We start from the raw sequence: 18,053 nt of genomic DNA on the forward strand, positions 1-18,053 counted from the left end.
AAACTATGCAACATTCCATGATCTGCTTCTCGCAAATGGCAGACCAACCACAAGCGTTACCTGGTTGGTAACCACCCACACAATTAAGGTCGTCGAGACTCAGACTATGAATGCAATGAATATATATATATATACAGTATATATATATATATATATATATATATATATATATATATAGTGACAGTTTAAGGCCTCCGTGACCCCTTGAACCCTCAGACCAGACGTCAGACACCAGATAAAAGTCCAAATAATAATATTTATTATAATAATAAGTGCACAAAGCACCCTCCTCTCCACAATACTCAATAAATCAAAACAATAACCAATAAACAATCCTCCACTCCCAGACGCGTTGCCACCCTTCCTCCCAGCTCAGCTTAGTCTCTGGGCTTTCCCAAAGTCCTTTTATACCCCCTGACCCGGAGGTGTTCCTGTCCAACAATCCACAAGTCCTTTTGACTTCTGGGTCAGGGTAAAAGTCCTTTTCCTCAACCCGGAAGCACGTCGTTTCTTCTTGTCATGTGATCAGATAGATAGATAGATAGATAGATAGATAGATAGATAGATAGATAGATAGATAGATAGATAGATAGATACTTTATTAATCCCAATGGGAAATTCACATTCATCATGACACACTTCCGGGTTACAGGGTACGTAAGAGTTCTTGAGCCTCCCTGCAGTGTCCTCTGGTTGGCCCCACGGTGTCCAGCAGGGTTGGGAATAAAAACTCCATTGTCCATAATTCCCTGCTGGTCTTCGGGGCACTTCCATGCTACAGGGAGGGCTCCATCTAGTGGCCTGGGGGTAATTGGCCGGGGTAAATGGCTGGCCATCCCTCACAATATATATATATATATATATATATATATATATATATATATATATATATATATATATATTTATATATATATATTTATATATATATTTATATATATATATTTATTCATATATTCATACTTTGAACTTCTTTCCTACGGAATAATTATTCAGTTTTCCTAGGTGTGTTCATAAGCATTATAAACATTCAACTATTAATTTCTTTGATCTTCCAGAGTTACATTTGAAACTATAACATGAAAATATTTACTGTATATTTTAATTGTAGCTTTAAAAAAAAAACAATAGTAAAACATGACATGACATGTTGGTACAGCTGGTATTTATTTCTCAGCCACACTGCCTTCTTTGAGTGGTTTGCATGTTCTTCTAAAGTTAATGTGGACACCCTGTGCCTAAAGATTCTGGTTTACTTTGACAGTGTAAGACATGGACCTGATGTAGCTCACAATCATCAGATTGGTTGATGATTTTAAATTAGTTGGTATGTGTAAGTGTACCCTGCAATGACCTTCTCATGTCCAGGGATGGGTGCTGTCAGATTAGCTCAAGGTCCATATGGTCTGTTATTAAGGCAGTAATAACAAGCTTATTACATGCATGGAGAGATAGTAGGATGGATAGATTAAACATAGCCAAGTTATTATTATATATTTTTTTTGCCCAGACTGCATTTTGTAATTAGAGTGAATAGATTACTTTCAATATGCAATAACCGAGCCTTGGATAAACCACTTTGGCTACTGCCAAATAGCGGAAAATGATGGCACAGAAGTGAAATGGTTTGCACAGCCACTTCAGAACTTTAGAAGATTGGCATAAAACCCTGTGTTTGGGCATTTCTCATATACAGTTTGAACTTTTTTCTATTGCTTTAAAGGATTCCTTCCCAGTTTCTTTGGTTTTTCTACCACAGCTCAAATTAATGTACTGTATGGTAATTGGCCTGGTATGTATGTGTTCCATGATGGGCTGATTCCCTCTCCTACCCTGCCTTGGACCTAATGTAGCTGTGATATTCTCTGTTTATATATTATGAACAGGTGCCACAGATCATGGAAAAGAAAAAGAAAATTAGGAGTAATGAAATAACTTCCCTGTCATGGTGAACTAATGGAATATCTGAAAACAATTCATACAATTCATGTTGGTATGTGTTTTCCAGTTACAGTAAGGCCTCTATTCCAGCACTGTACAAGCTGGCGAAACAACACATTAATTGTTCACTGGGACTGTTATATAAGATATAATAAACAAAGCATCACATTATTACAATCATGAATAACATTTTAAACTGGATGAATTTACATTGTTAAGCTTTATTGTTCACATAAGTAGTAAACAATCCCTTCCCAATACATTTTATTAATATAGATTAATATCAGATAAAATATTTAAGTGTAACATCTGTGCCTGTATTATATTACAGAGTCAACATTCCCTTGAGATCACATGCTATTGTCTTTATCAGCAATGAGTGAATTAACTTTTTTTTTTTCCAAACCCCCTTGAGACATACTGCATAATGGAATGTCCTTGAAGTGTGAAGACTAAGATTTCATAAACGGATGTATTTTAGAAAAACAATTTAAGAAGTACTGTTTCCTGTTTATTTTATTGTTTATTAAAACCTTACAAAAGGTTTTCAAACTGAAATCATACTTGGTTTTATAAGATTGCCATCATAAAAGTAAGCAAATGAGAACAGAGCGAAGCAAAATTAGGAGACCTTTGTGTGGCACAGCGCATATTCTTACATACTTTGGGCTAAGGTAGCAATATCTGCCTGCAAGCCAAAAGGTCTGAATTTTCATGGTACACTAAAATGCATTCGGAATGCAAGGCCCCTAAATGTATGAGAAAACGACTGATGTCTTATTAGCATGTAAAATAATGTCCTGATATTTTGTGGTTTATTACATTATATTATTATTGGACACTGCCTCAGTTTTTTCCAGCTTTCACAGAAGTCTAAAATAAGCACAAAATTAAATTTTTCTGTGAAGTTATAGAAATACAGTTGGAAGCTGCTGAAACGTAAAAATCCCACAAATATTTGAAAACATAATTTTACATTAAGAATTGTAAGTAAATAGAGCCATTGAATTAGAACTATTGTTAAAAGCAACACCTTGGGACCATCAAAGCATGAATCAATAAGACTTTCAGACATAAAGTATGAATAGGATTTTGACAAGGTACAGTATATTTGGCCAGATTGCTAGTTTTTGTCAAAACAATTTAAGCACTCATGTGAAATGTTCTCTGGCTCTCATAGTCTGGTGCCCTTGCATGATCTCCAGATACTGCAGATTCTTTCTATTTCCAGGTTCAGCTTATTCTTATGTAGTGTATTTCAATTTATGTCAAGAAATAAATACAGTACATAAAATATGCAAATATTTTATGTATATATCCAAATAATTTAGGCTTTTATTTTATTTTTATTTAGGCCAAAATATTAATAACAAAAATTGAATAGCATAAATATACTAATTTAAAATCAGATGGTAACAGAGAAATGAAGCACAGATCTCTATTAAAAGCAGTGTTTTAATCTAATTTTCTAATTAGTCTCTCAGCCACCTCTCTGGCCACTCCAGTGAAGAAGTATGGCACAGGCATAAATGTAAAAATTAAAATTAACTTCATAACATAGAATTCCAAGAAAAATTAATTAATATAGATTAAACTTTAGAAAAGTAAAGATGAGCATAAACTCCTGAAGCTTCTTTATTTCTCATGTGCTGTTAGTCATGAGTGTGCTCTGTGATGAGCTGCCAGTCAAAATATGTGATTCTTCATTATAAATAATGAGATTTAATACTATATACAAAAATGTTTCATCATGTTCTATGAGTCATACTTATCAACCATTTAATAATAGATTACTGTAAATCAGAAACAAGGGAAATGTTTTATAATTACTGTCCTGCAGTAAATTGCTTTTCTGTTGAAATTTCCTCTATCCTTTTAAGTTATATTGAGTTTAATCATCCTTCTGTTTAACACACACACACACACACACACACACACACACACACACATATATATATATATATATATATATATATATATATATATATATAATATATATATATATATATATATATATATATATATATATATATATATATATACGCTAAACGTCCTCCACAGCTCTGCCCACATAGGACAAACTTTAAAAATCAATAAATAGACAAGTATCAGTAGCTAAGCAGAGGCAAGTTACACTCCAAAACACAGAGAGAGACAGAATTGAACAGAGGCTGGTGCATGAGTGAGTAGGGCCCTGCCTGACTTCTCACTCCTGACGTCGCACTTCCCCCTCCCCTCTCAGATTTGTGCAAATATTTTGCTCCTGCATGCAAACTATGATTCTTAGTGTAATGAGAGAATTTGCAAAATCAACCAGAATGTTAAAGCAAATTATAGAAAAAAACCTGGTTTGCTAGCTAAGCGGAGGTAATGTATGCCCTGAAGATGGTGTGTGAGCAAGGAGAGCCCCGCCTCCTCTCTGATTTGCGCAAATAAATTGGTTCCGCAAGCAAACTATGATACTTGGCGTGATAAGAGAAGTTGCAAAGTCAACTGGAATGTTCAAGCAAATTATAGAAAAAAAAACCTGATCTAAATCTGTTAAGTAGTTCTTTTTTTAAAAGCAGACAGACAGACAGATGTTGGATTTTATTAATATAGAGATACTAGCCGTTCCCTGCAGCTCTGCCCGCACAGGACAAACTTTAAAAATTAATAAACAAAAAGGCACTTCTAGCTAAGCGGAGGCAAGGTGCACTCCAAAACGCAGAGGTAGACCGACTCCCCACTCCTGATGTCATGCTTCCCCCTCCTTTCGGCCCGCAGCCTCTGTTTTGGATTAGCCCAAATATATCGCTCCTGTAAGCGAACTGTGATTCTTAAAACAACTTGAATGCTCAAGTAAATTATAGAAAAAAACCCAATCTAAATACATTAAGTAGTTCTCTCATGAAAAGCGGACAGACATACAGATGTTGGATTTTATACACAGTATCTGGCAAACAATACAAAGAGTACAAGCTACTTGTTTCGTGTTTATTGGGGCTCAGCAGGTGTACACACTTTTGCATCCCCTTATGGATGAATGTATGTATGTATATATTTTTTGTTAGACAATTATAAACTATCTCTTATTCCCTTTTAATAAATGTTTGACTATGCTGCTGTAAGGTTGCTGTGACATGGTAATCTCCTCAACAGTTAGCACTTTTACATTAGCATAATATTCTCTACGACCTAATCCATTTGGAAATCTCTGACAGAATTTATGATGCTTCAGCTAAGACCCTAACTTTTTGGTGTTTGTTCTAGAGGGGAGACTGATACACACACTTACTCAAATTGTGCATCAGTGATTCCATTTTCTTTACTTGTTTTCTTAATTTTATTCCAGTTTCTGGCACAAAGGATGGGCTCTTTGGAATAGACGCGGTGTTATGGGAGTGGGTGAGTACCTTTTTTGGCTGGCTGTCATTAATTTACAATAATGTATTCAAATAGGGTTGGTTTCTGTTCTTTTCTGATTTAACTGTATATTTATTGCATCCTTAAATATTAAACATTTTTCAAAACAGCACGAAATCGGCAATGAGTAATTTGCATTGTTAATACCATAATTTTATCAAGTAAGAAATTAAGGCTCAGTAGTCAAACTAAGGGTGACATGACAATGCAGTGGGTAGCCCTGCTTTCTTATGGATCCAATGTGCCGTATTTGAATCCCATGTGGAATTTTCACATTCTCCTGCACCCACATTCAGCCTACGTTAACTGGTGATTTGAGTGCGAATGTGGCCCATGCAATGTACTGGTGCCCTTTTTTGGGGTTGTTTCCTGCCTTTCTCCCGGTGCTGCCAGACAGACCCCCTGAATTAGATAGAGTGGGTTTAAGAATGTTGTTATATGTCAGTTTAGCAAAGGGGATTAGTTGCTGTAAAAAGTGAAAAAAAGCCTGGGGTGACAGCTCTATCAGTTTCAGAATACAATTGCTTATAAACAGGAAAAGCTTTGTAGCTATCCACTGACCGACTCAGAAAAGCCTCCATTAATTCAGAATCAAACTCATTCGACTTTTCCAAATTTAAACTAGGATCAAGATCAGGCCATTATCTTTCTTAATGGCTATGATAAGAATTCTAATATTATTACTGCAGGACAATCCCTCAGATAGCTGTTTTATTTATATGATCTGTACCAAAACAGAAACTGGCTCACATATCAAACATATTAACAAAAATAAAATTTCATTTCTTTTATAAATCCTACTGATATACTTAAATTTTTTTAACTGTTTTACTGAAGAACTGTATAATTGCAAAAATACCCACCTTAAATGAATTTCTCTGTAGAGTTTGTAGATGACATAGTACATACTAATTATAAAAACATTTTTAAATTAAGTGTCAGAGTTGGAATATACAAGCAGTATATATTTTAATTGAACAGACAGTACAGTAATCAGACTTTGAAGAAAAACAGATACTTACAACTTCAAGGCAATCCACAATCTTACTTAATTTGTCTTCTGGCAAATGAGTTATGAGGTTGACACTAACAAAAAAACAGTCATTTTAATTGAATGTATGGCATGTTTTAATTTTTGGATTAAAAATGACAGTTTTACAGTTTAATACAACAATTAACATTTTTCCATTAAAAACAGTCAATAAGCAATACCTTTCAAAAAGCACATACGATTCAGATTAATGGGTGTATATGTGCACATACATTACAGTGGTTTCACCTGATCAAGAGGTATGAATGAAATCCAGACGGTGGATGGAAGGAAAGGTAAACCCCTCAAGTTTAAGACAAATAAAAAATGTTTGATTCTGTGAAATAGACGTCTATAGTAACTAGTTTCCATGTCTGAGTACTGCAATAGGGTGCAATCTGAGTTGGTATGACTCACATCAGTGATGAGAGGTTCACAGTATCTCCAGTAACTTGAAGATGTTACCATCCATGTCATTAGAGCCTTTCATACTTTTCACCCTAAAACTTTGGGCTTAAGTTATAATACCCATTTGGTGTCATGGTGATGGCGTTGGATCAGGGATTCTTTGGGAAAAGTTACTAGAACCTTGGGATCAATGAGATGTGGTGTTCATCATATCTCAAGTCTTTCTCTGTCACATTTTCACTTTATAAATTTGATACTCTTTCAGAAAATGAATACACATGTTTCAGTGTGCATATCGAATTTATAAAACTGATAGACAGCCAGAATTATAACATTTAAAATTGCAACATCTAATCTGTAATGACTATTCTGCAAGCCTGCAGTCTCTTCAAGACAATTCAGGCAAAAAAGGAAAGATAAGCAAGTAAAGGTTTATCAAGTTTTAAAATCAGCAAAGCCTTTTCAAATCATCACAAAAGTACCTTGAAAATAATGACTGAGAAACTCTAACAAATGCATTAATCATTCATTAATTCAATAAATATTCCCTGCATGTCTTTGAGATGTGTGGTGAAAGTGAATAATCCATTTATCCATAATGGTCCCCTCTCACCCCAAATTGTGGTTTACACACTTTATATACACTTTTTTTTTTCTTACCTTCGAAGGAAATTCCTGTATTGTTCATGCCTGGCCTGTGCTGTTTTTCTCATAATGTTCTGAAATACCTCCCGGTCCAAAGCCCATGTCTTGACATCACTGACAGCTGCAAGCAGACAATGAAAATAAAAAATGAATAAAGAGTCTGAGACATTGTGTGCTTGACCCTGACCAGGACAGACGTTTTAACCTATTGTTCCGTATAACTAAAGCCATAAGATGCAGATTTACCCTTAAAAATAGCACATGCCTCGAATTATCATTTGTTCCCCTAAGGCTTTCTTAAAAGTGTAAAAGGATTCAACAGAACCCGTGTTTATATTCAACCCTCCACATAATGTTATGTAATATAAGAAAAGAATCAATATAATGTGCATACACATGTATTTCATTTATTTATAATAAGGCTTAGCTTATAAAAACCTACTACCTAAGCAAAGTTGAAAAGAATCCTGAGAAAGTATTTATTACAGCATTAAATAATTAACATTTAAAGCTTATATTTTAAGAATAGAACTTTATTAACACTTTCTAGAGTACTGGAAACTTTCTCTTCTGTCATTCTTAATTTATATGTTTGTGTGTTACACCCATCAAAACTTTAACAGTTTAGTGATCAGCAATGATTCTTTAATACATACACTGTAGACGTTAATAAACATTCCTACTGGAAGGCTGTGTGCATCACAATAATTTTGAGACAGTAACTTAGGATTCTTAAAAAATATGTAATAAAATTTTGCTTCTTTTTTATGCAGAACTTTGCTCACATATATAAAATTAAAAAGTCATAAATGTCATTATATATAAAAAGCTGATTGGCCATATAATAAGATTAATTTGTAACATATCAATAAATAATACAAATTATAAAGCTATTATTTTCAATAGATAATTTGCTTACATAAAATGTTTAGCTTATATGGGAATAAGTACAAAAAAAGTAAGGTGAACTGTTTTACCGATTCACTTACTGTACATGTTGTTAAAATAATGCCTTGAATGACCAAAGCAATCAAATACATTTTTTCTTATATATTATGTAAGCACTACAAAAATGCATTGCTTCACAAGCAATGTTTTCCAGGAACACACTTAGCAAAATCACCTATCAATCCCATCTACTTTGAGTAGCAAACCAAAAGTTTTTATCACTTGCTTTATAGTAACTGATGATAAAATAGCTCTGGTACCTCTGATTTTGAACCTTGTGTGCTCCAGGATCTCCACGCACACACTGGAACCCCAAAATTTCCTTTTTTTTAAATTTCTATTGTGTTTAAATAAACAAGATTTATTCCACAGATTGTATTTAAACTTTATAAAAGTAGCCAAGTTAAGACTACGCCTATCAGTTTTTTGATTGGCTGAGGTGATTAAAAAAGGGTGCAAACACTAGAAGGCACACAGATCAAAAAAATTGGACATGAGCATCAGTAGGCTTTGTGCCCTAGGAAGCAAGTTATCCGAACTATTCTATAACATTTCATTAATTATCTACCGCTCTGATGCTGATCTTTCTGATCAATAGGTCATTATGATAGCAATTGACAAGAAGAATTCAAAATTAATTGCAGAATTGTGGTATTTGAGGGTTCCTCTAGAGTGCTTCTTTCTCTTGCATGATTTGGCTCAAAAACCTTTCAGCATATCGTCATATCATAACAGGCTTGAGTTTCGAGTTTGGTATTTTTCTGTTCAGCCGTTTTAGCTTTAGGCCACCCTCAACAAACTTTGACACACAGAAACACACACAGACAGATACACACCCATCATTGAGATATTGATATTTTTGGTATCAGGAGACCCTAAAACCTTGTGATCTGTCAAAAACTAGAGATTGAAATTTTTGACAAATCTAAAGCTTTTGCTCCTCCCCCATAGACAATACGTTATGGTGGGGGAGGGCACAAAGCAAAAAATCATCAGATCAGTGTAGTGAGGCTAGGTCTGGTGCAGCAGGTGTGGATGCTAATGTGGAGGATGAAAGGCAATGGGAATGAAGACTCATGAGATGAGTTTGATAAGAATGGAAACTTCAGTTCTTGTGTGGACAGTGGAAAATCCATCCATCCATTATCCAGCCCGCTATATCCTAACTACAGGGTCACGGGGGTCCGCTGGAGCCAATCCCTGCCAACACAGGGCACAAGGCAGGAAACAAAGACTGGGCAGGGTGCCCAGTGGAACATTGTAAGTTTGAAATATACTCAAGTGAAAAACTAATTTATGCATGTGAGTGTACTTTAAAAAGCACTGATCTTATGTATTTATTAGGCTAATTATTTAATTCAACTTGCCGTTGTTGTCACACATCCATTCCACTCCCGGACAGTAACTGTGAGCTCCGGCACCTCATCATTTGCAAACTAAGCACTGATAAAGATCAGATCACTTTGGAAAATGAAATGTACAGTATAAGAATATGAAAGTACAAAAGTTCTGTGTTACCTCTGACAGATGCTGTCCTCTTACAGTTATACAAAACTGCTAGCTCTCCAAATGCTGTCCACACAGTTATGGATGTTATTAACTTATTGTGTTGAAAGACATCCAGATTTCCTTCTGTAGTTAAAAGAGTAAAAGTAAACAGATTTGTGTTCTAAGTCAATGTTACAAGATAATGAGTGAAAAATTCAATTACAACATACCATTTAAAATTTTAAATTACAACATATCAGTTTAAGTCACATTTGGTAAAGGCACTGGCCAGTTACACAACAATAATGACATTCCTCATAAATCCATCCATGGTCTGAATATAAACCTATATAAACATTAAGGCAGGATCCAACTGTAAATAATGTGCTGTTTCATTCCAGGGTAAACTCACCTGTCATAAATTATCTGAACACGTATGCCTTTAGGATATGTTAGGAAAACTGGAGAGATGCATACAGAAGTGTGGTCAACTTCAAACAAACAGAGCCTGGGCCAGGATTTGAACCAGCCTGTTTATTGTTAAGGACTGTATCACCTTCTGACATATTAGTGGCAATTTTTAATTTTCATTTACAAATTTATTTGAATAACTAGGGGGTTTACCTCCTGCTTGCTTTGATCGCCAACCCCCCTATGTGCCAGCCACATTGCGTGTCTGCCGCTTGTGTTGTGAATAGGGAGGCTGAACGCACCCCAAGGAGACATGGTCACTCCTCCGAAACCCCCTCTTAAATGGAGATACAATGGAAAACAAATACAGTTGTTTTTTTTTTTTTTTTTTTACCTCCTCTTTGCTCAGTCAGCTGCTGGCTTACTCCTGCTGCGATGCCATGTGATCTGCATCTCGCACAACATTTGAACATTTAAAAGCCTGTACAGCAGCTCTCTTTGTCACCTACTCTTTGTCTTTTATTTCCGGCCACAGGCGTGGTTAAATCTGTTGGCACAAAGTCTTGTCTCGCGGGACGTGAGTTCTTGATATTTTAGTTTATAATTTAAAAATGGAATAGGAATCTGAAAATCTAACAAAATCACATTAAAGTTTGATAAATTCTTAAAAGAATGATATCAAACATATATGTAGGTTTTAAAATAAGACTGACAAAAAGTGATATAAAAATGTGACATAAAATCGTTGCACTTTTAGGCTTAGAATTTTATATATATATATATATATATATATATATATATATATATATATATATATATATAGAGTAAATTCAGAGGACAAATTTTAAGTAATAGATTTTTAGATATGAGTTACATAGGTAAAGCAATAGGTTTAAGAACTCTTTTATTCCTGGAGCTATAAGCCTTCCAAATTCTGTTACTAGTAAAGATGCTGCTAAATGTTAAATTCTGCATTACTATTTTGTGTACTGTTCAAAGCAACTATTCTTCTTTGTATTGATCTTCATTATGTGTTTATGCATTAACATTGGTTGTCAAATGTTTTGTCTTTATTTATCTATTGAATTTCTGTAAAAATGTCAAGTTTTTGTACTTTCTTGCTGCAAACAAATTTCCCTCAGGCACACAAAGTCTACCCAATCTAACCTAACAGTACATCATATGCAGTTTATTTGCCATAAGATAACAGACCATGCAGCTTTAGATAAATTTCATTACATGCAATGATAGGGTCACATTTTAGGAGAGGATCACAAAACCAAAAGGCCTGCATTTTATCTCAAAATAATGCAATTTATTTAAGCACCAATTATTTCTAAATGCACAGCTTCAAAATGTTGTTCTGAGATTGCAAGAATGCAGTGTTACACTGCTATCTTCTGAGCTACAGCAAAGTCTTTACAAATTTACTAGTGATAACACAAACATCTTAATGATGTTTATCAATGCAACATATAACATTTTGAAACTCCTTTAATCCATGTATTGTAATATGGAGCTGAAGCTTGATCTGTGAGGGAGAGCACTATTCACTGCACCCGCTATTTAAGACATGTAAAATTAGGGGTTTCCTTTTAATGGAGTCTGTGTCTTTACCAATGAAACAGATAATCTCCTAATAAAAAAGTCTAACAATACACAAAAAGTGAAGCTAAAACATAGCCATATGAACAATATTCCAATAAAGTGTTCTTAATATATGGAAGTGGCCTAATTCAACCCTAAGAGAATCGGCTTTCACTAATGATCAACCTCATGGCCATCATGTAAAAAAACGTTCACTGAAGTTAATTTATTCATGAAAAATCTAAGAAAACCACAAATATGTTTTGCATGTAACAGTCAGAAAGTGCATGCAGTCTTCATGCTGCTCTACAGCAGTTGTAGAATTGCTCCAGTGATAACTTGGTGGCATCCTGGTTTGAGTCCTGCCTTGATGCTCTTTCTTATCTTAATGTTATTTGTATTTTGTACACAAAATATATGCCAGAGAATAATTATTAATACTACATGATAACAAAAGTCAAATACAGTTTTTTTATTATAACACAATCTTTTATATTAGAAAATAAATGATTCATATCATTCAGTCTTTACTTCTACTCATTTCTTATGTATTGATTTGTGCATTTTTTTTTTGTACTATTTTATGCCTGGACCATAATGGCATGTTCAGATTTTCTTTGAATTTTCCATTGCTTTCTTCAGTATTCTGTCATTTAAACTGATTACAATACCGATGTCCCTGAACGATCTCTTTTCTGCCTTATTCTTTATTAGTTCACATATCTGATTTGCTCTTGCACAATTCATTATCTGGGAGTTTAAAACTATCACTCCAGGTCATGAGTATGTCTTTAGAGTTGTAATCATTTCTCTGTTCCTCCTTGTAATATGAGTTATCCATACTGCACAAACATTAAATATCTGAATGCAACCCTTAATTCCTACTAGTATTTTATAAATAGAAAATAAATTAAGTGGTGCTGCAGCAACAAGCAATTAGGTTTGTGTGCTGCCCTTGCTTTGATCACATAACCATAATCCTTGGGATGCTTTTGATAACAGCAAATCTTTTAATTGCTATTATCATAAACCTCTAAAGCATGAGGCTGCATCTCCGTATGGCTTTTCATTTTATCTTCTCTCATATCCTTATTATACTAGTATATAAACTTTTATTAATAAACAGTGCATTTGCAGTGTGTTAGCTATTTGAGGTAATGTAGCAAATTATCTAAATCTCTCTTGATTTTTTTGAGGAGCAATGTATAAAAAACAGCATTTTGTATTCATATTAAATAACCAAGTACCATATAAGACAGTTTGGGGGGAAAAAACTTTAACATATGTATCAAGTTAATGATGAACTTAAAAAAATATATCTAATTTTGGGGAAGGCTATGTTGTTGTGTCATGACACTTAATATTCCCCTTTTTGGATTCCATATAAATTAACATGTCTGTGAAATTTTCTAACATATCTGAGGTGGCTTATTGTTCTAAAGAAATTATTGTCTATCCATCCTTCAATGCATCTTTTGATTTGTTTTCTACCTAGTTATTCACTTCTTGGAAGCAATGGGTGCATAGCAGTAACTACAACCATCCACGGAATGGCCACCAGCCTACCATAGGGTACAATCACGCACACAAATGCATTTGCTCATATGGAGTCAATTCAGAATGTCCTCCAGTGGTGTTGACACTCAGACGGTGGGCTGCATCTCGCCTTTTCAAGTCAACTTTGATATCTGACCACTTCTTTCTTTTATTTCAGGCAGTGTGCGACTTTCTGAACTTGAACTTTTGAGTAACTCAGCCATGCTGTGCCACTCCATCAGTTTCCTTTTGTTGCTTAAACCACTGCATGTGCGTTAGGATCCATGTTGATTGGGATTTATAAAGGGAAAGTGTGTAGAACTTGGCTTACGCACAATTTTATGCATCTGAATTTTTTTGTGCATTCGCAGATTTCTAGTTTTGTCGGTATGTTATTGTGAGTTCCATGTAAGGCGTTACATGTATGTAAGGATCATAGTGTTGTGATGCTTTACAGTTTCCAACTTGGTTGCTTGTTTGTTTTTGAACTCAAAAAAATAATAATAAAATAAAAATAATGATAACCAATGAATACACAAAGCTTGTCTATACGCATTTCCATAAAATTCAATAATAGTTATTTAAATAAAGTAGCAAAAAAGGAAAGTCTAAGGGGTCCTAATTCTGAACATTCATTGCAGAAATAGATTTAAAAGTTAAAAGATAGCATCGTGCAGTTAATTTGAGTCATGGTGTGGCATAATCGAATAATAACTTTAGAGTACTTTACAGTCTTACTATCAAAATTTTTATAAATTACTCATTAACATTACATTAATAGTAATAATAATAATACTAGGAAAAAGAATGCAGATAAAAAAATTTTCAAACAGACCCATAGCTCTGAAAGCTTCTATTTCAAGACATTTGTGGCCTAGCAAATACACAAATTAAATATTTGCACTCCTGCCGCTTAAACAAACAAGTGTGATGAAGTTCTACTTTTGGAATTTCAAATAAGGAAGTAGCAAATATAGAAGTTTAAACACAGACAAAAACTGGCATTGTGCAAAATATTTATTTAATTTGGAAATTGAAGTTTGTTTGGTATTTGATGCATCAATTAAAACAAATTTAAAGTCTATCCCTCATGTTTTCTTGTAACAGCAAACTGTGAAATATTTTACATATTTATGGAATTGCAGATGGATAGTAATACCTGCTAGTACAAAAAGATGATTCCCCGGCTCCCCTTGTTTAATAACATGATCTCCCTTGTGGTAGCTCCTCTCATACATACACTCCACCATATCTCTTATTTGCTGTGGATCCAGTCTTTTGAGGAACTGATTCTTGTTAAGTGCCTCCAGAACGAGCTTCTTCACACTGTTATACAAATTACAAATTACAGAAGAAGAGCTACTTTTGTTAAATAGGAAAAACAAATGTGTTAATTTCCATTTCCATTAAAAAAGAGAGAACAATTTAAAAGAAACAAGTGTGCAGTGCATAGTTTTATGACTATGTGACAGTTGATTTTTCAGGTTAATTGAAGGCTTGAAGATCATCTTTCCAGATTCCATCCACCTATCCATTTTCTTACCTGCTTATCCAGTCTGAAGATTTCAGGGAACCAAAGCCTATCCTAGCAGCTTTGGTCACAAAGAAGGAACTTTGAAGAGCTGAATCTTTTTCAGTTTAAGCAAACAGTCTTTCCTCACAGTTGGAACTGGCATCGGCTCTGGACACTCTTTTGTGCTGCTATGTCTATTTTGCAATCTGACAAGCCAGTCTATGCATGGGCCTCTTTAGTGCATTGCACAACCTCCCTCAACTTTTATACCCACACATCAGGCTATATAAACCTATTATTGTATTAGCTTTATTAATCATTTCTGTAAACTGTCTGGAAAATAAGTGAAGAATCCACAATGATTCCTCTGTCCTTTTTTTACTTCCTATATATAATACTTAAAATACTTGATAAATTGGACTGGACTGCCAATATTGATGCTCTGTGTAAGAAAGGACAGAGCCGACTATCCATCCATTATCCAACCCGCTGAATCCGAACACAGGGTCACGGGGGTCTGCTGGAGCCAATCCCAGCCAACACAGGGCACAAGGCAGGAACCAATCCCGGGCAGGGTGCCAACCCACCGCAGGACACACACAAACACACCCACACAACAAGCACACACTAGGGACAATTTAAAATCGCCAATCCACCTAACCTGCATGTCTTTGGACTGTGGGAGGTAACCGGAGCGGCCGGAGGAAACCCACGCAGACACGGGGAGAACATGCAAACTCCACACAGGGAGGACCCGGGAAGCAAACCCAGATCTCCCAACTACGAGGCAGCAGTGCTACCCACTGTGCCACCGTGCCGCCCCAGAGCCGACTATACTTCCTTTAAAGGCTGGCGTCCTTCAACATCTACAATAAGATGCTACAGATGTTCTATCAGATGGTTGTGGCGAGCGCCCTCTTCTACGCGGTGGTGTGCTGGGGAGGCAGCATAAAGAAGAGAGACGCCTTACACCTGGACAGACTGCTGAGGAAGGCAGTTAAACGTTAACATTATACAAAGTTATTGTCTGTCTGTATACCTGCATTGTTATGGCTCTTTAATTTAATATTTTCTTTATCAGTATGCTGCTGCTGGAGTATGTGAATTTCCCCTTGGGATTAATAAAGTATCTATCTATCTATCTATCTATCTATCTATCTATCTATCTATCTATCTATCTATCTATCTATCTATCTATCTATCTATCTATCTATCTATCTATCTATCTACTTTACTTACAATTAATTTCATCTGCCACGAATTTGCCCAAGTCTGAATCTGGTCCAAATCTACTTGTAATGATTTGGCTGATTCTCTACCATTCCACCTAGTCTGGTATAATCTGCACCTTAACCAGCTTGTTGTTTGTATTCTTATCAAGATCACTTACATATTTGAAACAGCAGCAGTCTGAGTCATTTGAGGGATGCCACTTTAAATATCACCTAATTCTGAAAAAGCTCCTCACACCATAACCCTTTGCTTCCTGTGCTTATACCAATTTTGCCCCCATCTTCATGCCACACCTTGAACTCCCATTTCTTTTAGTTTGATCAAAAGTCTGTTGTGTCGACAATTATTAAATACTTCCTAAGAATCAAGATAAATAATATCAAATGATATGCTTTCGCATAATAATGACCATAATCTTCTCCTCTAATCCCAAATTGATATGTGCTGTACATCTAAGAGGTGTCTAACTTTCTATTTTGCCATCTGGCCAACATGGTCTTCTTATAATGTAAGGCCATGTAGGCTGCAACAAGCTTGTTCACTGAACACTGCTGATACTGGATTAGTGCTGGGAGGTATACCGTTTCATACTGAAAACCGTTTATTATTTTTGTTATGATATGGATTTTTCTTATACCGCAATACCGGTTTAAATAGCCTAAACAAAGTTTGGAACGTGGCACAGCGGGAAACTGTTTAAGGGGGGGACCTTTTTCACTGCTACACCGCTAAACACGCATGCAACAGAGTACATGTGTTAGTGGAGGTATTGCACGGTGAAAATGGACAGAGAACATTCCAAAACTGAAGCTGTAGCAGATGATAAAGTTGAACATGATGACACAGAAGAACTTTTGCCGTGTCTGTAGTCTGGAGATACTTTGGCTTTAAAAGGTCAGACGTGGACCAAACAACCATTTACTGCAAATGCTGTTGAGCTAAAGTTGTCACCAGAGGCGGCATGACGAGCAATTAGCTGCACCACCTTAGCCGCAAACATGCTTTGGAGTACCATGAATGTATGGAACTAAGATTGTCACCCTCCATGTCCTCAGGTAAAACTAAAACAGCTAGAGGACACTTGAGTGAGATGTCACTTGTAGACGCGTTTACTAGAGGTACTAGATATGACAAAAAAAAGCAAGCGGTGGATTGAGATAACCAACGTCATTACAATCCATATAGCTAACGTGTCAGTGGACAGAGATTGATAACATTAACAGAAAGTGTAGTTGGTTTACAAAAAATATTTACTGTTTATTCCTTTTCTAAGACATGTTCAGTGCAATACAACTTTTGACAAGCACCTCTGAATATTTTACTAAGTCTAAATGCCTCTTTGGATGGTTGAAAATATGCTGTCAAAATTATAGTTTAAGTTGTTTGCAAAATTTGTTCAATAAAAAAGGTTCTATATTTTGACTGCAACTGTCATGCAATGTGATTCCTTCTCTTCATTAGTGCCACCCCCTTGAAAACTATCACTTTATGAGGCCATGCAAACCTGTATTAATACTTGTGTGAACATTAAAATGTTTTTTGTACAATGTACAATTCTCATGACAGTGGAATAGGTTATTCTTAGCCAGTCTACTGCAGTAATTGAAGTGGAAAATGTGGTTAACATCCACTCATGCATGGGAAAAAAAATACTGTTGAATACCGTGAAACCGGTATAATTTTGAAAAATATCATGATATAGAATTTTGTCATACCGCCCAGCACTATAGTGGATCGTTTTTTGCTACTGTAAAATGTAGATTGTGGCACAGTGCTACAGTGAATATACAGTAGCTGCTACCTCAAAGTTCTAAAAGCCAGAATTTAATTTAAAGACCAAGTAATATTCTTTGTGTGTTTTCTAAGTACTACTGTTGTCTGTATGGATTATTTTCAAGTATTCTCATTTTC

The 18,053-nt window shown here is 35.2% G+C and overlaps 1 protein-coding gene across 1 annotated transcript in view; it reads right to left on the minus strand.

The window, feature by feature from the left end:
- prkg2 (protein kinase cGMP-dependent 2) overlaps positions 1-18,053 on the minus strand; it is an 82,532-nt gene that overhangs the window by 43,196 nt on the left and 21,283 nt on the right. Inside the window, exons 3-6 of the mRNA XM_028806012.2 lie at positions 14,556-14,722; positions 9,893-10,006; positions 7,442-7,547; positions 6,366-6,429 (exon numbers count right to left, since the gene is read on the minus strand). Coding sequence (XP_028661845.1) covers positions 6,366-6,429; positions 7,442-7,547; positions 9,893-10,006; positions 14,556-14,722 — 451 coding nt within the window. The remainder of the gene's footprint in view (positions 1-6,365; positions 6,430-7,441; positions 7,548-9,892; positions 10,007-14,555; positions 14,723-18,053) is intronic.

The sequence above is a fragment of the Erpetoichthys calabaricus genome, chromosome 7 (assembly GCF_900747795.2).
Source record: "Erpetoichthys calabaricus chromosome 7, fErpCal1.3, whole genome shotgun sequence".
In the NCBI taxonomy this organism is placed as follows: domain Eukaryota; kingdom Metazoa; phylum Chordata; class Cladistia; order Polypteriformes; family Polypteridae; genus Erpetoichthys; species Erpetoichthys calabaricus.